At 48.2% G+C, this 22,451-nt stretch overlaps 1 protein-coding gene across 3 annotated transcripts in view; it reads right to left on the reverse strand.

The window, feature by feature from the left end:
• The window catches only part of URB1 (URB1 ribosome biogenesis homolog), an 84,444-nt gene that overhangs the window by 53,162 nt on the left and 8,831 nt on the right, over window positions 1-22,451 (reverse strand). For all 3 annotated transcript variants that reach the window (XR_011648697.1, XM_071214919.1, XM_058296158.2), the window contains exons 5-19: window positions 21,753-21,849; window positions 19,861-19,946; window positions 18,267-18,392; window positions 17,176-17,300; window positions 13,298-13,493; window positions 11,882-12,019; window positions 9,617-9,790; window positions 8,742-8,862; window positions 7,841-7,957; window positions 6,348-6,460; window positions 4,491-4,610; window positions 2,911-3,027; window positions 2,246-2,384; window positions 1,506-1,676; window positions 353-546 (exon numbers count right to left, since the gene is read on the reverse strand). Coding sequence is in view for 2 of the 3 variants with exons in the window: in XM_071214919.1 (XP_071071020.1) it covers window positions 353-546; window positions 1,506-1,676; window positions 2,246-2,384; window positions 2,911-3,027; window positions 4,491-4,610; window positions 6,348-6,460; window positions 7,841-7,957; window positions 8,742-8,862; window positions 9,617-9,790; window positions 11,882-12,019; window positions 13,298-13,493; window positions 17,176-17,300; window positions 18,267-18,392; window positions 19,861-19,946; window positions 21,753-21,849 (2,034 nt within the window). In the remaining variant the exon portion in view is untranslated. The remainder of the gene's footprint in view (window positions 1-352; window positions 547-1,505; window positions 1,677-2,245; window positions 2,385-2,910; window positions 3,028-4,490; window positions 4,611-6,347; window positions 6,461-7,840; window positions 7,958-8,741; window positions 8,863-9,616; window positions 9,791-11,881; window positions 12,020-13,297; window positions 13,494-17,175; window positions 17,301-18,266; window positions 18,393-19,860; window positions 19,947-21,752; window positions 21,850-22,451) is intronic.

The raw sequence follows: 22,451 nt of genomic DNA on the forward strand, positions 1-22,451 counted from the left end.
GTCAAGGGAACTGCTAAGGTCTGCAGAAGAGGGCTGAGAAACAAGTGGGCACCGATAACTCACAAGATGAAAACGGCAAACTGTCCTGAGCCATAACAGAGATTAGCCAACCATCATTACGGAGCCAGTGGGGAATTAATTCTGCCGCCTCACTGAGTCCTTTGTGTTTCAGTCAAACTGACTGAGCAGCAGTAATACAGCTTAGTTTCTAGACGGTCAAGAACCTTCACTCTGCAAGCTGTATGGCTACAAACGCATGCAGCTGTGGCCCCTGGGAAGAAACCCAACCGCCGAGATTCTCTAAGGAAAACCCCACGTGGGAGTCCCGGTCACGGCGGCAGCCAAGGCTCACCAAGGCCTCCCGGGCTTGCTCCGGGATCCAGAGGCTGTAGTATCTGCTGAAGCAGCAGAGCTGAGCGCACCGAGATGGGCACGCGGGCTCCAGCTTGTCATACGCCTGAAGCAGGAGGCACAGGGCCAGGGGGTCCCTCTGGGTGTGGAGGAGGTCCGTCAGCACCGCCGTCAGGTATGCCACGACGCTCTCTCCTGCAGGGGGATGCAGTGTATGTGGGAGGGGTCTGCTGCGCCCCCCCTTCTGTGACTCATCCACACCACCTCAGGCCACAGATATTCAAGACCCTGAAAGGTCCATGGCAACTCCTTAGGGGCATGCCACTCCCTGGGAAGAGGGTGCTGCCCCTGCAGACTGCAGGAGGCCTCCGCTTTTTAAATAGACAGCAAAAGCACAAGGTCACACCTGAGGTCCTGAGGCCCAGTAGTACTGGAGAGGAGCCAGGTGTCACAAGGGCCAGGCCACACCAGGTGCTCTCCAATCTGTTTCCTCTTCCTTGGCCCACAAGCCATCCGGCACTTAGGTTGGAACCATATGCCTGAGGGCAGCCCCTTCCAGGCCTGGCCTAACACCCTCTGCTGAACTGTCCACACCGTTTTGCCCTTCTACAGTAGCCTGGGAAGCCAGATGAGGAGAGGGCGGAAGTACAAAATGGGAGCAGCCTGGAGCTGAGCCACCTCCCGAGGACAGCTGCCTGGGAGAGCAGCCCGAGCTGTATTAGCACTATGCCCAGGTCGAGAAGCAGACCTTTACGTGGAAACCACTGAGGGCCTGGGGTTCGCCTGCCACTGCAGCACAGCCTGACTCCTGACCAGTCACACCATCGTCATCGAGGTGAGTGCTTCCTGGGGATACCCAGCAAGTACGACGTGTCAAGGCATGGAGGAAAAACACTGACGGGAGAACAGCGATGCCACAGCTGGTGTCCGTGCAACCAGCAAACGCACCACTTCAGGCTCGTCCCTCAAACGACCACGTTCCCAGCAGCCTCGCCAGCCTCGAGCCTTCTGGGGCCTGGGCAGCTATCACTCAGGCGGGTCTGAGCTCCTGGTCCTTGGGTGTTGGCAAATGTTGCCAGAAACCGTGGAAATCCTGAATCATGCGGACCCAGCCGGCCTGGGGCAGCCAGAAGACCCCGACCCTACCCGGGTACCTGCTTCGTTTTCTGCCCCAAGGAGCAACTTATTCCTGGCTTCCAGGGACACCGGGACCAAGGCGCTGAATGGGAACGTGAGCAGGATCATGTCTTCATTCAACAGGAACCCAATTTCTTCATCCAAGCCTTCACTGCCCTCCACCAGGACATCCACCATGTCCAGAACGTCTGAGACAGAAGAGGGGAATCAAGATCAGACAGAAGCCACCGAACAGTTCCACTGCAAATGACCCCCGGGGGAGGGACAGTATCTGCAAAAAGAGAAAAAGTAAAAGCTATACTTCTAGGGAGGGGGTGGAGGATGCCAAGAGCTTTATCCTAGGTAGCAGAAAATGAGTCCAAATCTGAGAGGCAGAATGTGTACGGGTGAAAGCACAGACCCTGGCTTTGCTTCTTACTAGCTATGTGCGTTTGGGGGAGCTACTCAACATCGCTGTGCCTCAGCTGCCTTGTCTTAAAAGTGAGGATAATAACTGTGCCTTCCCCTTTGGGTTGTTCAGGAGGATGTGAAGAGCTCAGACCACCACTGGGCACATAGTCAACACTGCACAAATAAAAATAATCCAGGAAATCAGTTCTATTTTCTTTCTCGTTATATTAACAAATAAGAAAAGGCCAATGTCACAATGCAGGGAAACAGGACTGTTGCATTTGCATAAAGACACTAAGGCAACTCTCATTCTCTGTTTCCAACGTGTCCCCATAGCTCTCTCTTCGAAACCCCGAGCGGCTCCTACCATCGATGTGGGAGATGGGGATGCTGACGTCATCGGCGTCTGGCTTCGTCACTGTGGCTTGCAGCGTGCTGGCTTCTTGGACAAAGTCAGAGGCTTTGTCTGTGTATGGATAGGGATTTGCCACCAACGTCAATAAACTCTGTGCATTAAGAATCCAAGTGGAAAACATTTAGACAGTCACAAATGAAATGAAAACCAGTGAAAATGACACAGGTCAAAATAAAAAGGAATGCTGAAAAATTCACAGTCCTTAAGAAGAACAATAATTTTGCTTTGAAGTTTGTGCTTTTAGCTTTCTGTGGGATTTTTAAAAACACTTCCTTTTAGTGTGCCATCACTTTTAGTTTACCCTTATTCCCTTGCACAAAACCAAATTCCCAAAAGAAAATGAGAGATGTATTTTTTTTACATTTTTCTGTATGACTTCTCTAATAGGAGAAACAAATAAAAAAAGAAATGAGAGAGAACATATAGTAATACATTCCCATTTTACAAAGTCTAAAACTCAGTAGATTCTGAAGTCTCAGCAAGAGTTAGGAACTAGGCCAGGAGGAGAAGCCTTCTGGCATGAGTGTATGAAAAATGCTTAAGTACTCTAAGAACTTAGCTAATTATCCTCCGAACACGAATCCTTTTACACTGAAAGATGGGAAATAAATGCTCACGCTTTCTAAAAACTGAATCACAGTTTCCTTTTTCTCTTCCGTGGTGTTATCTAAGTGCTCCAGCCACAGGTCCAGCTCCTTCCAGGTGTGCTCAAACACTCCAGTGTCACGCAGAATCTGTTGTCAGAAAGTAGACACTTGGCCAAAGTCAGGGTGGGCCCTGCCTCTTGCAGGAGCTCAGGCAGTTCAATCCTGCTCCAGCATGACAGAGATCTAAGCAGCCAAAGTGGGTGACACCCTTGTCCAGAGTCAGGGTTTCCTCTAAAAGCTATTCTTTCAAAATGGAATTCCAATTGTGGAGGAAAACAAGGAGAGAGTAAAGACCACTGTGTTCCGGCAGAGACATCATCTCGCTCTGCTGTTGCTGACTTCTTTTCCTCAACTGCCAGGTAATGACAGAAGAGAAAATGGGGCTGCGACTCAGGAGTCTGATTTTCCACCTGGAGTTCCACAAGCACGTAGTAAATGTGTGCGACTCTTTGACCCCTCACAGCTCCTCAACCCTCGGCAGGAACAATATTCTCCGATAATGAACCAGAACCTCAAGGGGGCGCCTCAGACCTGGGGGAGAAGCACTCTCCGCTTCTGAAAGAACAGAATTTGTTTTAAGGCAGTCTTCAAGGTGCTGGAGTGGATTAGACACACCCCAGCGGCCTGATAGCCAGACAGTACCTAAGGCGGCCTCGTGCGCAGAGCCCACTGGACAGCACATACCAAGTGAAACCCTGTGCGTGCCAGTTCCACCACCTGAGTTCACGGCCACGAAAGCTGGCTTGGGCTGCCCCAGCCCCTGCATTACAGATAAGGCAATGGCGAGCTGTGGAGACGAGGCCAGCGGCTACCCCATCTTCAAGCAGGTCAGGTGAGGAGGCTCAAGGGTCACCAGCACCTCAGAGAGGTGAAAACTCTGCACCCAGCACACAGTGGCCGTGCTGTGTGCGGCTGCCCCCACGCTGTCTGCTGCAGACAACAGGAGGCACTGGGTTTCTTTCTGCTACGGCAAGACCTGATGCCACCCCGGAAAAACAAGTATTACATGTAAGAAAGACAAGAAGCAAACAAATTCGTTCTTCTCTTCCACAGACTCTGACTGGACACCTGCACTGCGGATGTCAGACAAGGTCAAAAGAAAGATGCGGAACCTATTAACCAGCTCCCCAGAGGGCCAGAAATCTAAAACTGAGCCTAAGATGTGCCAGACACAGCCTACTGCCTTGCCGCAAGCCTGTGCTCTGCTCCACACAAACCACAGCCGTGGTTTTACTCTTCCCACTCACCACGGGAAAACTATGGCCACAGAGGGTGAGGAATTTGCCCAATGCTACCCGGATGTAGCAGAACTAGAATTCAAATCTAGGAGGAAGACCTTAAAGCCCTTGTTTTTCTCAACATCGCCATGCGGCCTCTCAGGAAGGCAGCTAAGTGTAAGAAACACTAAGAAAAGCGGCTGTAAAATCTGTTTTTAAGTTTACAATAGTCCTAATACATCCTTAATTCAACAACTGTTCCCTGAGCCCTTACTATAAGGAAGACCTGTGCAAAATGTTACTCAGAATTAGAAAGTGATAGAAAACACTCACCTTCATGATGAGAAGTCTGGTTGATGACTTGAGTTGTGGGTGCGTGCTGCTCACAAACATTTTCATCAATAAGTAAAACACTGATCTTTCTCCTCCAATAATTTCTGCATCTGGGCCCTCCTAAAGTTTGGATGGTATCATATAAAAATACCAGGGGCTATTATTTGCTGAACACAGACGATGTGGACACACAGCTCGGCAAGGCTGCTACTATTCCACCCATGAGGAGTTAGGTAGCTCACTCCAAGCCCCCCCCAAAGTAGCTGCAGTAACAGCAGAGCAATGACAGGAGTATGTGTGGCCTCTCACGAGCCAGTGCTGGCCTAAGAGCCTCACACACGCCGACTCCCAGAATCCTCCCCCATTCATGCCCGTGCAAACAGAGGCACGGAAGGTAACTAACGCACCCAGTCACACAACTGCAGAATGGCAGGGCTGGGACCCAAACCCAGAGAATCCTCTACTGCCTGGGGGAAGGGGAACAGGATGGGACCCCTGGGCTGACTCCGTCAAAGGCTGCACTTGTTCCATTTTTCCATCTCATTGGGATGCAGGTCCTAACAGAACGAATTACTTAAACGTAATTTATCCTGTTAAAAAGGCTTTTGGGCTCTGAACACATCTCAGAAGAGTACCGTGCTCCAGATCCCCGACCCAAACCCCACCAAGGCTGTCACTGCAGCCCCCGGCAATGAGGAAGACAGTGGATGTCGTAAAACCCTTGGCGCTAACTGAGCCTTGCAGAGCGTTATCCTGTAAGCACAAGGTGGGGCAAGGGGGGTAGAGCAGTATTTTAATAACAGTTCTTTCAAGTGAAGAAGTCTCTGCTCACTTCCTAATTAAAGCATCAAGGATCCCTCGCCCCAGTTCAGCAGGAGTGGGAAGCAGCCCACACTGCCCCCTGGCTTGTCAGCTACCTGCGGTGGGTGGCAGTGCGCTCACAGCCAGAGGCCAAGGCTGCGGGCTCAGCTGGACTGGCTGGGTGCAGCCCTCCACCCGCCGGTGACCGCTGGGACCTGGGGAAGTTCTCCACCTCTCTCTGCTCCGGCTGCCTGGTCTCTAAATGGCATTAATGAGCTGACTCACGTAATCCTGGCTTACGGTCAGCACTCAACAGAAGCACTCACCAAGTGCTGTGCAGGTGAATCCTGCACAGAAAATTTATAGAAAAAAAGATGCCCAAGGCTTCAGCAATCTGAAACCCTTCTGGAAATAGCAGACGTGAAAATGCCAACAGGCACTTCTATGCTATTGGTTCTACAGAAGATGCAAGTCACTAAAACTGTAACCTGAGATACTGAGAAATGCCTAGATGGCATTTAATTTTGCTCGGTCATCCCACCTCTCCCCTTTGTATGGAGGTGATACAGCATCCTGTGTCTAAAAATACAGACGAACATCTGTGACACCTTGGCTTCCTTTATTTAAAATGTTCTCGCCAAGTCCTACTCAACACGAAGGACACAGAAAAGAACCTAGGCAATCTTTCCATCCTCTTCAACCCTTCCCTAGCTTGGTAGCTATTCCCATCTCTGTCTTAAGTTCTTCCAGGAGAAGGAAAAAGGACAAGGAATTGATTTTATCTGGTTTATTTCTAAAAAAAACCATTTTAAATAAGAAATAGGTAAAGACTCAAGATAGAAAATATCCAACCATCATAAATGTTCAGTAAGGACAAGCTAAGTATTTTCTGTTTAGAAAAACAAGTAGGTTGTTGGGCCCCTGAAGTTCCAACTCAGGACCTGGCTGCTGTTCCAGACCTTCTCTCTAAAAGGAGAAATTCCCAGGCCAAAAAGACCCAACCAGCCCAGCGAGGTAGCTGGCCAGCACCAGAAGCCTGGAGCCCCCGCGTCCTACCTGCGCCTTTAACCACATGAACTTGCTGGCGGGCAGCTCCAGGGCCACCTGTAGAATGTGGTGCTGTAGGACGGGAGGTACCTCCTCTCGCAGGCCCTGCTCCGAGATGACGCCTACAGGGAAAGGGGAAACAAAGTCACAGGCAGGCGGGGGCAACTGCTGCCCCTGGCCAAAATGGCCAGAAAGAACTCCAGGCTGGGACCTAGAGAGGAAGGATGTTTGTCCATCCCCCACGGCCCGTGGCTCCCCCTCACACAAGCTGCACCCAGGTTGACCTTGCCTCACCTGCCCTCCCCTTCCCAGGCCCAGCCAGCCAAGCCCTTCAAGGAAAATCCCAAATCCCACTCATCCAGCCAAGGCCTTCCCTGCCTCCCCGCCCACACTGTGCTCTCTCCAACAGCTTGAATGCCTGCGCCACGCCTCGCCGCGCCACATCACGCTGCACTCTCTCCTTAGTGTATCCCAACATGTGGCAGGTCTTTCTCCCCAGACTGTAAGCATTTGGGGAGAGATTGTGCCAAGCCCAAGACTGGGTCCTTCTCCTCTCGCCAGTCTCTGGGGTTTCCCTCACTTGGGGAAGACACAGCTATGGAATACTAAAGGGCCACTTCCAGGTACATTTCACATTCTCACAGCAGAGAGAACCTTGCACCCATAAGCAACTAAAAAGTGAATTACAGGGGAGCAGATGCAGCTCAAGTGGTAGAGCTCCTGCTCCCCACGTATGAGTTCCCAGGTTCAATCACCAATACCTCCTAAAAACAAATAAACGAAAAAAAAAACAACTCTCATTGGGGAGTGGCTGTAGTTCACTGGTGAGTGAGTGCCTGCTTCCCACGTATGAGGTCCTGGGTTCAATCCCAAGACCTACTTTAAAAAAAAAAAAAAAGAAAAGTGAATTTCAGCTTTTGAAAAGCATCATGCTTTAAAAGTTTGTATGAATTTGGAGCAGAGTATTTTTCCAAGTGTTCTTTTGTAGGCCCAATTAAAGTCAAGTTTATTAGACAAACATCACCATCAAGGAAGCAAGTCCAGACCAGGGCAAATGCCACGTTTGCAAGAGGCGGTTTAAACCCAACTCAGTGGGTGAAATGTGAGAACTATGTTCAAAGTGCCTGCTTCCAAGGGCCTCTCATCTCTCTGTCTCATCTGTACTCCAGGGACCTTAGAAAAGAGGCACTGAAGTTAACTTTGAATGATTCAATTATGGATCGCCCATGGAAGAGAACACAGGCCGGGCTGGCTGGATTCTCCATTCTCCAGCCACACCAGTGCTAAATGCTCATCTGGTACTTATTTAAGGAAGACGAGCTACTGAAAAACTTGGTCCAAATAAAAATACCCCAGCTGGCGGGTGGGGCATACAGCACAGAGAGTCTGCCCACCAGCCTTCCTGACCCGTGGCTCCAGAGACTCTGCTCTGGCTTACCAGAGCACCCTCCAACCCCACTGGCAAAACAGCAGGGGGGTGTGTGCAGTCCCCAGAGACGCACCTTTCAGGAGCTTGCTGAAGTCGAAGTTGTACTGCATGACCAGGTGGGGGGCCACCTTCTGGTACAGGCATATGGCCTGGAGCAGAGCGGCTTTCAGGAGAATGGTTTCAGCATCATCTGGACGGAAATGAAGCACGTTGGATTAAGAAAATATGACAACCAGCACAACTGTTCTGGAAACCTACAACTTCATTTAAAAAAAGAGAGAGAAAAATAAAAATTTTCAAAAAGCCACTCAGCAACAAGCATGCAGTCAAGCCACGCCTGACATATCGTCACAGTGAACTGCGTGTTGAGAAGGGAGAAGGCGGCAAATGGAGATGCCCAGCTGTGGGGTAACGGGCACCAAGGCTGCTGGCAGGGCCCCAGGCAACTAGATCCAGGAGTTCATGTGGCCACAGAGACCTTGGCCCAGTCACTCTGCCTCCGTTGTGCCATCACGTCCTCATCTGAGAAACAGGGATACAGAGCAAGGCCTAACACCCATGGCATTGCTGTGAAGATCTTGTGAAGCCCACATCCTGGCCAAGCAGAGGGCTGAGCCGATATTTGCTGTTACTGTATTTTGTTACAAGGGGATCACGGAGGCAAGGTCCAAGCACAGGCACCTGGTGTTCAAGTCTTAGAGACACACCGCTCGTAAGCCTGGGTGCATTCCTAACACGCACTAAAATTCAGCCTACTGATTCCATTCTAATTCTTCCCCAAAGGGAGAATATTCCTGAGCAAGAGAGGACACAAGATACATTCGTTACCCAGGATGGCTTCCAATGAGAACTGCTCCAAGGGCCCAGCTAGAAGCTGTTCCTGGCTCCCTCAGCTGATATGTCTTGGGCCAGTAGCAGAGGCCCCTGCAAGGAGAGCCCCCGCAAACAGGAGAGCCCCCCACCCCAGCCCTCACCACTCTGCGGAGCTGCACTGGCAGTGTCGGCCCTCTTCTTCCCCCTCTCGTCATCCTGTTTGGCCTCCGGCTTCCTAAGCGACTGCCAGACCCACACGACAGTGTTGAGGTCTGGTAGAATCTAAAAGAGGAAAAATCAAAGATGCCAAGAATCAGTCACGTTAAACGACGACAACCAAGTGACCGGCACCCACTAGCCACACAGCAGGTGAGCGTGGGCGAGCCAGCCGGGCCCACATTCTCTGTCGCCTCTGTTTGGCTGAATAACTTCGAGAGCTAGACCTAATGAGAATCTGCTGAAAAAACGAGTTCTGATCTTTCCAACAAACCCCTGAGCAAAAGACGTGGGGACCCAGAAGCGTCTCCTCTGAGCAGGCAGGGGCAGGGGCACTGCCCAGGCCTTGGGCTCTCTCAGGGCAAACTGAGCCAGGGGCGGAAGGGGCCCCAGGAGCAGCAAGAGGGGCTTCCTCGACCGCGCCGCCCCCTGCCCACCAGCTGGTGGCCAGGTGCCGGTGAAGGAGCAGGTGCCTGTGGTAGGGAGCGGGTGGAGGGACACACCCAGAGCTCCTTACGGGTGTGAGCCAGAAGCAGAACCGTCAGGCTGTCGTCGTGGGGGACAAGGGCATCTTCCAAACTCTAGTTTTGGAAAAGGGACTTGTGGCTCCCGTTATAAGGGTGACGTCATGACCTCTGAGTTGTAAGCACTCAGTGTGACCTGCCTACCTGCCTCTCCAGCCCGGCAGCTTCAGGGGCCCTTGGCTCTGCACCTGCCTCCATGCCCCCATGACGGCCTTTCGGCCTGGGGTAGGAACTTGTGAGATCTGCGAGGAAGGCCCTCGCGTCCCTGGGAGGGCCAAGCCTGGTTCCCAGCCTACCTTGCTCAGGGCTTCTCTGAAGAGCTGCACAAACTCTTCCATCACGGCAGGCGTGTACACCCCCGACTCATGCCACGCCTCCTTGTTGAGGCAGTAGTCGATGGTTTTCAAGGCCCTCTTCAAAATGACGGCCACGAGGGCTAGGGCGGTGTGTCTCACTGCTTTGCTCTCCAGCTGGAAAGAGAGAGCGGCAAACCCACACACATCTTCAGGATCTGGGTTGGTCCCAGAAGAAGAAGTCCAGGTACTGGCTCAAGAGGCAGCCCAGGAGCTTGTGAGAAATGCAACCTCTCGGGCCTCTGCCCAGACCCGCACCACCAGCTCCTGCAGCTTAGCAAGGCGATTCACACGCATGCTCAAGTTGGAGAAGCCCTGGCTAAGGGATGTAGAAGGGAGATGCCAAGAGGACTTCGAGTTTACTTTTCATTGAGTAACCACAACACCCGACTCCCCCAGCGTTCCGATTAGGTGGGACTTCATCGGATGCCTACGCTGTCAAACTATATTAAATGTTCTAAAACGATAATGACCCAACTCTGTAATTATTTTCAAGGCAGGGCCCCAAACACATGTCCACATGCACGTACAAAGAGCTTGGGGCAAAAAGCCCTAACAGCCCTAAGACCCTGCCTCCAAACACTGTATTCCCCGTTTCTAAAATAAACAGCCTTTTTCCTTTTTTCTTTTTTACCGATTCTAAAATGTACAACATTCCTTTAAAAAGTCAAACAATGCTGCTGGAAGAAATGAATGAAAAATGTAAAGAAAATAAAAGAAAACCCATTTCTACCCCGCCCTCCAGGTACACTTGGATCATTGGGTCTCACTTATAGTAAACCAGTCATGGCTCTGACACAGGGCACGCGTGGGGAGAGGGGCGAAGCTGCGGCTCCTTCCTTGCTAGCCTGGACCTGCAACAGCAGCACTCGACAGGAGGACAGGACGCCTCCTCTGCCACTGAGGCTCTCCTGTAAATTCTCCGCCCACAGGAGGGAGCACCATGCCGGAGGAGCCCTCTCCCCTAAAATAAAGACGTGAGAGGGAGAGGAGGCATGCGCCAGACAGTCAGGAGTCTTGGGGAATGGGAAACAGGACCCGCCAGGTTAAATTATCTTCTACCAGAAAGGAGGCATCTGGCATGTTCCTTCCACTTCTCTTTCCTTGCAAGCCCCTTAAGATAAAATGCTAACGTCTCCCACCAAACAGATGGGAAAACCAGCTGGGTCCTAATATTGCTTGTTATTTTCTGGCAAACAGAACAAAAGCATTTTCTGCCCGGTATTACCCAGACCTCACTCTCTAGTCCACCTTCCCCCATCCACTCTCAGAACAAACCCTGGACGGTCATTAAAAAGTCCTTAATCCTACCACATGATCTAACATGCTCCCCCCGTATTACAGGAACTGCTGCCCCTTACCAGTGGGGCCAACCCATGCCTATGCCCACCCATGGCAGACAAGGCCACGACCCCCCGGCCTGCCAGGGACGGCCAGTGAGGTGAGGGGCTGAAAGGATGGTGGCCCCAGCTGCCCTAAAGGAAGCAGGTCTTGCACTCCCTCTGAAAACCAGGTGGGTCTCGAGGTGGCCTGCATTTGCGGGGGCTGGGAAGGGACGGGCAGGGCCCAGGGACCAGGTGTGTCAATGACTCCCAGCTATTTGGCTAAGCCCACGATGCTATCATGAATCCCACGGAACGGGGCTGCCAGTGGGACCTGGGACCTCTGTAAGAAGTGATGATGAGAAATTCAAGCGGCAACTTTTACCATGAGCACATCATTCAAAAGAGCCTGGATTTATCTTAAAAAAAAAAGAAGGCCTGGAAAGAACTGGACTGCAGAAATCTTAACACTATTCAAAAGAAAGGATTTGCTAGGCAGATTTCAGTCCCAGCCTGTCCAGAAACTCTAAATTAATGAGATTTTAGTAGATGACACTGGGCAGTAACTGCACACTAATCCAAACACTGTCCCACCCTAGGCAGGCCTAGTGCCGTGGAGGACCCTGGAGGTCTGGGCTCCGTGGTGGAGCCCAGATGACGGCACGCGAGCAGTCCCACTCCAAGGAGAGCGCCTCCAGGGGGCTCACCCCGGCGGGTGGGCACAGCTGATCAGGGGAGACTGGGAACCAAACCCCCACCCTGGGAGCCTCAGAAGCTCCCTGGCAAAACACAATCAAAGACACGCAGGCCGGTATCCTCAGAACAGTCATGCAGCACAGGGCGAGCAGGAGCAAGTTCTGGAAGCGGGGCGTGCGCAGGGCCTCACGTTCAGTGCCTGCGTGAACATGGCCTTGCTGCACACCAGGGGCGCGGTGGTCACCATCACCATCGGGAGGAGCCGGGGCAGGGGCACAAACTCTCTGGTCTGAAACGCCCGGGAAATCTCCGGCTGGGCCTCGTAGATCTGTGGAGAGAAGAGCAGGTCAGGAGCTGAAGACGAATTTTCGGCACCCAACAGCCAAGTTTTTCCAACCAAATAATTATAGTGAGAAAGGTCTGGGTCCCGCCACAAGGAAGGGGGCTGGGAGCCGAACCACAAAGTCCACCTGTTAAAGGCAAGTCAGGTTATGAGGCTAAAAAGCTGCGGCCCAAACAGTGACCTTCAAAAAGACCCCAGCCTGAGGTCTGCAGAGGCTTTTGAAACCTCTGATGGCAAATAAATCACCACCAGAACAATGGTATCCCGTTTCACCACCTGGCGGCACCTGACTGATCATGTGATTTCTTTAAGGCTTTATAATGGCCCTCTGGGTTAGGGATACTTAACATTCAGAAAACAAGGAAAGGTTACAGGTGACCCAACTAAACCACAATGAGGCTAAGTGCTTTCCCTGAGGCCACCCCACTAGTAAGTAGCCAACTGAGGACTCAAACTCAGGCCTTGAAGGCTTGTGCACATGCCCCCTGTCCCCACCCACCGGGAGAGCAGCACGGGAAGCAGCTCTTGCTGTGTGTGCCAGCCACAGGGCCACCATCACCAAAATGCAAGCAAAGGGCATCCTCTCACATGTGGGGAGCCCAAGAAAAATTCATTGAACACCTGAGTAAAAGCTTATTTTACAGATAAGATCACTCCAGGTCACGTGCAAGAAAACAATCCCAGGATTCACACCATTAGGCAGGCTGTGTATCTGAGCAGGCGAGGAGGACAGAGCCGGGCACTGCTGCCCACAGGTTGGTGCTAAGTTATTGCACCGTAGACAGAGGATGTTTACCCATCCATGGCCAAAAGGGCTTTAACACATCCCCTTAAACTGGTCCGAGGCCAGTGTTCAGGGCAATGTTACACAGCCTACTGCGAGTTTCTCCAAGTACCTCAAACCACGGCCTTGAAATTCTTACATGCTGCTCACTGTGGCCTAAGTGAGCTGGGCCTCACTAAGATGTCACCTTAAGCAAAATCTGTCTGGATGCAGATGAAATTGGCTCAACAGATTCAAAAGGCAAAAACCTCAAAATGCAGGCCAATTAAAGCAAAATGCTATAATTAGGGGAACCTTTTATACTGGAAAAATTTGTACTATCCAAAACATCCACTGAAGAACTGCTGGAGAAGTTACTTCACCTTGAACGGTTTAACAGGCCAGAGCATCACTTCCTCTCCCCACTGTCCACGAATCCCCCAAACCATTAATCCCCGCCCCTGACCCTACTCCACAGACCAACCCGCTTTGCGTCTTACCTTGTTTAGTAGTTTGATATTATTTAACCAAGAAGACTTCGCCCTTGGCAGGAAGGAGAATGTGACTTCCTTGAAGTATCTGTTGAGCAGGTCTGGGCACACCTTAAGGATGTTCACCACCAGGTCGGCCACCAGCTCATCCTCGGCTGCAGTTTTCAATCCCAGTAAGAAGTGCAACAGCGTCAGGTTTCCTCCTCTGTTAAAGAAAAAGGTGCGAGAGGGTTAGCAGGGAGCTTCCAAATTCCGCTGAGAGCTCAATTATGACAACTGCAGCTCTTTTGGATCATTCTCAGTAAACAGTAGGTGACACAGCAATGTGGCAAAGATGAGTTTTGGTGGCTCCCCCTGCCCAGTGAGGTAAAGTAAGGCATTTTCGTGGCCTGCAAGGTTCTACTGCTCTACAGGGTGGAAGAAAAAGTCTCTGCTTCATCCTGCTCCCTATCTCTCCCTCCCTTTACTTATATTTGACATTGAAAAAGAAAATCATTCTTCCTCACCTATGTTATCAGTCTGCCTGAGATGTCAAGGCTAGTGTAAAACAAGGGCAAAATCAGCAGGGAGGAGCCCATGCCCAAAACTTAAGAGTTTACTGACCTCTTTCAGCCAAGAGCACACAGGAAAGCATGCATGTGAACACGTGTATGTGTAAATACATATATTTCACACATTTTTCTTTCTAAAGGATGAACACTTTTTCTACATGGAGTCCTCACAAACTGCCACACAGTCAACAGTACCACAAAATATTTCTAAAACTCCATTAGATGGCACAAGTTTTGGCACAAGATCTTTTCTGTTTTTTAGTTAATTTCCAAGTCTTATGCCTTAGCTGAAAGATGCTAGTTTAAGGGGAAAAAATCTGCATGAAAACATTCAAAACTTGTCCCAATGTAGGCAAAGTATGAACAAAGTCCCAAAGTATGAGAACACAATAAAAAATCAAAAGTAAAAAATGGCAGGAGAGCCTATGGCCACGAGACTGTGATGAAGAGAGCGACCAGGCCAGGGTCTGCAGGGCTGGACAGACGGGGCATGGCCTCTGCTCAGCCCACCCCTTTCAAGAAGAGATGCTTGACCCTAGGGAGTCAGAAAAGTCAGGAACACCCCACCACTTCCCTCGCTAGGGCCCCATGTTGATAGTTTCTGGGGTAACCTCCTAAGTGACTAAAACTATGAGGCTACATGACAGCTTTACATATAATTTGAAAGTGTTAAAACAACTGACACATGAATTAGGGTATAAATACCATCAAAAAACTGTCCTTGTCAAAAGGTGGTCTGAACTCTTAAAATGAAAATTGGTGAGCAAACCAAGTGATAATGTCGGCGCTCCCAAATGAATGGAACTTTTGAGTCTGTGAAGAGTGCTAAAAATACTACTTACGCAGGTTTTCTTTTGTAAGTGAACAATGTACCAAAACAAACAGCACTTGCCCCTCGAGAGGGCTCACTGGGTGCCTGACGCTGTTCTGCCAGTGTCCCGCCTCCCCACTCCCCGGCTCTGAGGCAGTGCCAGTTATCTCTAGTTCTAGTTTACAGATGAGGTGATGAGGCAGAGGGGGGAGTCAGTGGCCGAGGGTCTCACAGCTAAGCTCAGAGTGAAGCCCAGACTGCAGGCTGCGCGACCTGGTTCTTGGTTTTCTTTTTTTTTAAAACTTCATTAATATTAATTTCACGTTTTTTATAAGTTGAGGGTGAATCATAGGAATGACTACTTATTTATTTTTTAGGAAGTACCAGGGACTGAACCCTGCGCCTCGTACATGCAGAGCGGGTGCTCAACCACTGAGCCACACCCGCTCTGCAGGGTCGGTCTTAAGCCCCCAGACCAAGGGCCGGCAAGCGGTGGGCCAAATCCAGCCTGCTGCCTGCTTCTGCAAGGGAAGTTGTACTGGAACATAGTTATGTTCACACCTTCACGTCCATGGCCGCCTTTGTGCTACTACAGAAAACATGTGGCCCGCAAAGCCCAAAATATTTACAGACTGGCTCTTTACAGGGAAAGTCTGCCCACCCCCGTGCTACACAGCAGCGCCTCACTTTCGCCGAAGCCCGAAGCCCTCGAGGCCAGGCTCTGTCCTGGGCGCTGGGGACCCAGAAGGGAACAGAACAGACTGGTCTCTGTTCTGCTGGTTTAGCAGGGATGGTGACCAGATAAGGAACAAATGCACATACACATGAGGCAGTGACAAGTCACAGCCAGATGCTCAAGCCCCAGAAAATGACAGTGACAGTGGAAGGGTTATTTCAGGAAGGGCTGCAGGGAAGACCTCCCCGAGGTGGTGACGACTGTGTGGGGATCTGCATGGAAAGAGCATTTCTGGGACAAGGCATTTGAATTTTCTCAAAAGCATCCTATCAGCCTCCCCACAAACAAGATCCCTCTCCTCTCCCCGAAGCACAAATACTTCTCTTTGACCCATGACTTCCAAAATTAATATGGACCACAACATATTCCAAACAGACCCACACCTTCAAGTTGATTCAATACGCTCCTTAAATGATCATCCATTTCACGGGTCTAGTTATGGAAAAAAATATGCTAAAAAAAGGGGGGGGGTGGTTGTTTTCAATATGGTGTTACTTTATATTAGACTATAAAAGTCTCCTGCTACATTTTACCAAGAAAATGAGCTCATTCTTACTGATGAAAGAAAAAAAACACACCATCACCAGAACAAGGTTAAATAAACAAATGACACAAGAGATTAAATAATAACAACAATCTGAGAATGAGAATCAAAACAAGTCTAAAGTCACAACAGGAAGCAAAATTCTATCATGTTATCCCACTTAGAAAAGATAGGTCATTTCCTGGTTGACTAGTTTTTTGGATTTTATTTTTCCTATTTGCTTATTAGTTTCTGTTTTTTTTTCCTTCCTTCTTTCTCTTTTTTTTTGTGGAATAATAAAAATGCTCTACTATTGACTGAAGAATAAAAGCACAACTCTGTGATTATACCAAATGCCATTAACTGTACACTTTAGATGGATTGTTATGGTTTATGAATATGTCTCAATAACATTTATTTTAAAAAATCAAATTATCCATCCTTATAATGTAATGCTGTGTAGCCAAGGGGGTAAAAAAGAGGCTTTCACAATGACCAGAAAATACATCTATTATTTTTATTGTCAAGTGGGAAAAAAGCAGATTAATGAACAACACATCTAGTGTTAGTCCGTTTTCATTATTAAATAAACAACATAGATATGTATTATAGGACTACAAATGAAAAGTGTAAAAGAATATAATCCTGTTAACTTTGTTCTTAATATGTTTCTTTATGTTATCATGACTGCAAACTATGAAATAAATATTAAAGCTAAACTTTGAAATCCTCACTCATTGGTAGCTTATCTTTGAAGCCAGGAGGTCCGTTTGGTTCTTATAACTATGGCTTTGGAACCAGATGCCCTGGGTTCGAATCCAAGCTCTGCCTTTTATCACAGTATGTCACTTGACCTTGCTTGTGCCCTTTTTCTTCATCTGCAAAACTGGGTTAACACGGTCCCCACCCCGATGGTTGAGGCGTTCCTCAGGGCCTACCTTTCCCTGGGAAGACGATGTGACCCTTATTCTCAGATCCAGGTGACAATGTCTTTGAATGTGCACTCAAGTGCCTCTGGGTGACACATCTCATCATCTATGTGTCTCAATCAACTGCAACTCTGAGACCCTTGTTCCTGAGGACACGCAACGGACAGAAGCTCTCTGCCTGCCAAATATCTGACCCTTAACGTGAGTTAGATAATGCCTAATGTTGTAGCTCTAACCTACTAGAATTCCAACCTTTAACAGAATTTCCAGGTGACAGTCATGCCTGTACAGACTTCTGGGGAACACACAGCCTGGGTTCACAAGTATTATACTTTACCTGCCGAAGGTACCCAAAGATGCGTCATAAAAATTAATCCCATGCTTGAGGGAACAGCAAAGGTCCAGCAGGAACTTATGGACAAGTTCTCTCACCACGGTTTTCCCTGCATCTTCTGCAGAAGCCTAGGAGGTTTCAAAAGTTAAACGAAACCCTAAATGCAAGCCTCAGCAATAGCTAAAAGGCAAAAACTGGACAATATAATTTCACGTGCCTAATGGCAACTTAGAAAACATTTTAAATTAACATTTGATATCATTCCAAAAACCAGCCAAACAAAAAACCCCAAAATACTGCTTAAAAGACTATTCTTAAGAGGGCAAGTTTTAACGTGTATTTTTTAAAAGCTTAAGATGACTTAATTTCCTGTGCTCTTGTGAATAAAATTCCACATTTGGGAGGGTTTTTATTAAGCCCCTGCAGCTCTAATGGGGCATACAAAAACATGTTCAAAACAAGAGGACATCAGCACGTCACAAAGATGAAAGCAAGTAAAATAACAGGCTCTTGAGTGGTAAATTAGGTAAATTATCATAAAGTTAACAGGAATTCTGAGACTTCACTACTCTGGCCAAGTCGAAAATTAAAATGTACACTGGCCTTGGGTCAATGGAAGAACAAATGTTTGAATTTAGCACTTGAGAAACTGTTACAAAATAACTTAGACATGTCACTAGATAAGGATGTTTGGGGTTCCCTGCATTCTTAAGAAACAAGCAAAAGAAACAAGCCTTGAAACTCCAAAAGCTGAATATGCAAGAAAGGAAAGAAGGAAAAGAAGTTGCACAAAGAGAGGGCAGAGAGAACACTGAGCAGTCCTATAAATCCATCGGGCAAGCATTGCAGGAAAAATCAAGATGTCACTTAGTCAAAGGGAATAATACTCTTTTGCATAAAATAAAGTGCAAAATCATGAGACTCAGAGTAAAGATGAGGAATCTTGTTGGAAAAATCTCATCAATTGGAGAATTTAAAAAACTACAAGCCAAAAGAAACAGATCAAATGGGTAATTTTTAAGGCAGATCCTTCAGTCTCCAAATGCGAGGCCCACACCAACACTGAGGTCATCTGAAACCCCGAAGCCACTGACCTTGACATCTTCCGTGCTCACATCCGTGATGCCATTCCAGCAGTAGAGTGATGCTATGTGGTTCAGTAACTGCCCGGTAAAGAAACGCACCTTCTGGGTTTTCGTGATATTTTTATTGTGAACTACCTAAACAATAAAACAAGTGAAGTCCAAGGATTTCAGTTCTCTTTTAACTGGTTATTATTTTTCCTCATTATAAATGTAATGCCAAGTTAGGGCAGAAAGTTTGGGGGGCGGAAAGAGAAGAAGACATAAAGAGAAAAACAAAACTCACCAATATTCCCACCATCCTGGGATGATCATGGTTACCATTTATGTAATTTCCTTTCAGTCTCTCTCGCATAATATGTGTAAAGTGTATGCACTGTTTTGTTTTGTTTTTACACCACTGAAATTATATTGATATATGGTTTGGGGCCTATTTTTACTTACGTATTCCACATTGCTAAAAATGTCTTAACGACATCATTGTAAAGGGCTGTATATCGTTCTCTCCTACAAGTGAACCATAATTGATTTAACCATTCCCGGTTGTTAACAGGTTGCTCCAAATTCCGGCCATTCCCCCCACAGCTCTGAAGAGCACTCGTATACTCCAGTCTTCAATGCGTGTCTGCCATGGACTTGGCACAGATTCTTGGAACCAGAATGTGGCACAAGTGCTCAGCTCCACCCAAACCTACCCTACCCCAAACCTCTGGGGAGGTGGCCCAGGAGTCTATAATCCCTCCCCTCTCCCCACAACGAGGAACAACTGTAAGCCGGGGTCTGTGTAACACTTCCTCCAGCAAAGCACCTGGCTCAAAGCATCTCGAGGCACTGTTTTGAAAAAGGCAGTGCTAATTTGGTAGGTGAAATCATCTGAATCCCGTCTGTCTGACTTTGAATCAGGGATTCTCGACCGGGCACCACTGACTGCCGTGGACTGCAGCTCTGTAGGGAACTGAGAAGCACCCCAGGCCTCCACCTCTGAGATGCCAGTTGCCCCTCCCAGTGTGACAATCAAAAAGTCTCCACACATGGCCAATGTCCCACTTGGGAGGAGGGGGCAAAATCGCCTCTGGGGGAGAACCACTGTTTTAAGCAGTAGGCAGGGGAAACATGATCACGTTTATTTGCCACTGTCATGTGCACCACCAGAATATGGTCTTCGACACCTTTCGGTGACCTGTTTAAGGTGCTTCTGTATTAAAGGTGGGATTCCCCTTTCAGCAAGCTTTGCGGTTTCTCTAAGATGCTTGGACACAAAATAACATTTTACTAGATGACAAACGAGATAGTTGTAATTCAGAGCTCACAACTGTTACATAAGCTTACTGTTGACCAGCTTTTCTCCTGTGATGACAGGCTGGCAGCTTGGCCTGAACTTAAGTGACTGCTTTAGCTCTTCTTTAACTTTCTAGTTCACAGGTAAGTTTCTGCTCAAGAAAGTTTTCCATTCAATCAAAGATCCTGCAGACCAATACAACTGAATGGGATAGAATATATAATGTAAGCTATTATAGCTCTAAGAGTCCTGGGAAACACTGGAGAATATTTCTTCATCTGCAAGGAGAAAACGAATGACAGAAAACGCTAGTTAACAGACCCTTACCTTTGTTTTCAGTGTAGATAACAAAAGATTGACGGTAGAAATCCTATCTTCCTTTATGCCTGAGCTAAAAATGCAAGGAATAAATTCTGAAAGGAAAAGTTTCAAAGTATTAAACTCAAAAGTTGAAAGAACAGTTTAAAGAACTTTATTACTTAAATGGTACAGCAAACCAACAATGGCATTTACTTTTTTTCCTCAAGTTTTTTTGCTTTACAAAGTCCGCTATATTAAAAAAGGCTTCTCACTTAACAGGGAGTTAACAGTACATAAAGTAGAAACAATGACAGAATTTTTTAAAACGCTCAGTCATTCTTTTAGTTCCATTTGACTTTACTTTCCTTACATTAAGGAAAATTAATTATATATTGAATGTTTGAAAGAGAATGTGTAGTATGATTCAGTTTTTCTAAAACTCCTCTCTATATATATATTAGCCCAGAAATATGTTTAAAATAATGTTCATCAAGTATTGACTGGTGGTAGAAGTTGGGGTGCTTATTTGTTTTTTGCATTTTCTTTGTACTTTTCTGTCCCCAAGTAAGTAACCATCCGCTTGCTGCTTTATTACTAATGTGCTGGCATAATAATTTTACTTTATCCACATAGGCTAACTGGGCATGCATTACTTTTAGCAGCAGGATATACCACACAAAACAAAAAAATAAAATTTAAAATCAACCATAATCCCACTACTCAGAAGTTAACACTATTAGCATGTGGGTTAATAATGAACTGTTAACCTTCTGGTGTATCCAAACTCTGTGATAATCAATTTTTAGTCAAATGGGATAGTGTACAGTTTCATAACTGAGTTGTTCCCCAGTCATATATCATTAAAAACTCTGATGGCAATAAATGTATTTCTACTTTATTTCTAAGAGCTGCATTCCCTCTTACGACTAGCTCTCAATTTGCTCAACCAATCCCTTGCTGGTGCATTAGGAAATGCTCAATTTTCGGTTAATATGAAAAAATATCCTCTAACCTAATCTCTATTCACATCCTTAGGTGTTTCCTTGGGATAAGTGACTGGACCGGGCACTGATGGGTCCCACACCTGGGAAATTTTGCTGCAGTCAGCCAAACTGCCCTCTAGAAACACACTACTGAAGCCCACTCTTACTCCCACATCATGGTCCTTCCATACACGGCCAGAAACCCCTGCCTCTTCCAGGCAGCAGCAGGAAACCACGCCCAGGACCTGGCACCAAGCTGTGGGGTCACCGCACAAAGCAGGGCTGACCACCAACGGTGACGCCTACGGTGCTCACCGCCCCACCTCCAAGAGGTCTGCCAGGACGTGGCACCGCTCACCTCCTGCCAGGGCATGACTCCGGTGCCTCTCTTCCCAGACAACCACCAAGCACTAAGCTCGTTTTGGACACTGGGCCAAGGACGAATCACGGAGTCTCCGGACAAAATGCCAATGGCCCTAAGAGGTTAAACTCTGCCAAGCCTCGCTCTAGAGGCAGCCACCAGAAGGGGGCCAAGCTGGGACTCCGTGACGCCCTGGGACTAAATGCTGGTAACACTGAGCTGCCAAGGGAATTCAACCTGCTCTTTTAAAACAGGATGACAGCGGAGAGCTGGTGGGGCAAGGCTAAGGGTGCAGGCGCATCCGGGGCCACAGTGCCGCCTGTGCTCCAGCTGGCATTTCTCCTTTGTCAGGGCATCGCTCAGCCTTCCAGGTGGCTCCACAGGGGATCCTCCATTCACTCCGCTCAGGGACGGGAAAACCGCGCTGGCTGAAGCTTTGCCACACCTAGCTCTTTGAGGCAATGCACCGGGCAGCTGCACAGGCTGCAAACTGCTTTTCAGCTGAGAGGAACTGTTTATGGGAGGTTTTCCTAAACAATCGATAGGCTTGCCTAAGGGACAAAGGGGACCCCTACCTTTCAACTCCAGCACTTGCACGATGGTGCTGTCGTCACCTGCGATTAAAAAGGAAATGGCGAACTGGATGTAGGCCAGCCTGACGTCGGGCGCCCCCTGGAGGAAAAGGAGACAGGTGCACATTCAAGCCCCCCTGGAAAACAGGAGCCCAGTGCCCCCAAGGCCTTCCCCCCACCCCCGGGCTGGACCTGGGGGATGTAATATGAAACCCAGGGTTATCTCCTCATGGAAGACAAGGCCTCTGTCTTCTCTCTTCCCCCACTCCCACCCCAATCTTTCCCCCTACTTTTCTTCTCTTTCAAGTCCTATTCTAAATACAGGAGTATGGGTAAAAGTAGTTAAGCCCCTCCAACCCCAACTGTAGCACAGAAATATTTTTAACTTCATGGGCCACTTTGGTACAGAGCAGAAGATTCTTGGTCTTCCTTGATTTTCTGTTTATTCTCACCTGTTGATAAAAATAGTTATCTTTTTTTTTATACAGAGAAAATGGAAGGACTGGTGCTACTTTTGATGAGATGCCGAAGGATGATGTCTGCTTTTTATTGGATATTGTCAATAAGTTACCAATCATAACAGAAACCCAGCACAGATACTGTTCTCTGACAAACCCAGCCTTTGGCCATCACAGGACGGCACCCGCCCTGCCCCCTGGGCACCGGCCATGACCCAGGGCAGCGGGCAACCTCAGGGAGGGC

Source organism: Dasypus novemcinctus, chromosome 4 (assembly GCF_030445035.2).
Source record: "Dasypus novemcinctus isolate mDasNov1 chromosome 4, mDasNov1.1.hap2, whole genome shotgun sequence".
NCBI lineage: Eukaryota > Metazoa > Chordata > Mammalia > Cingulata > Dasypodidae > Dasypus > Dasypus novemcinctus.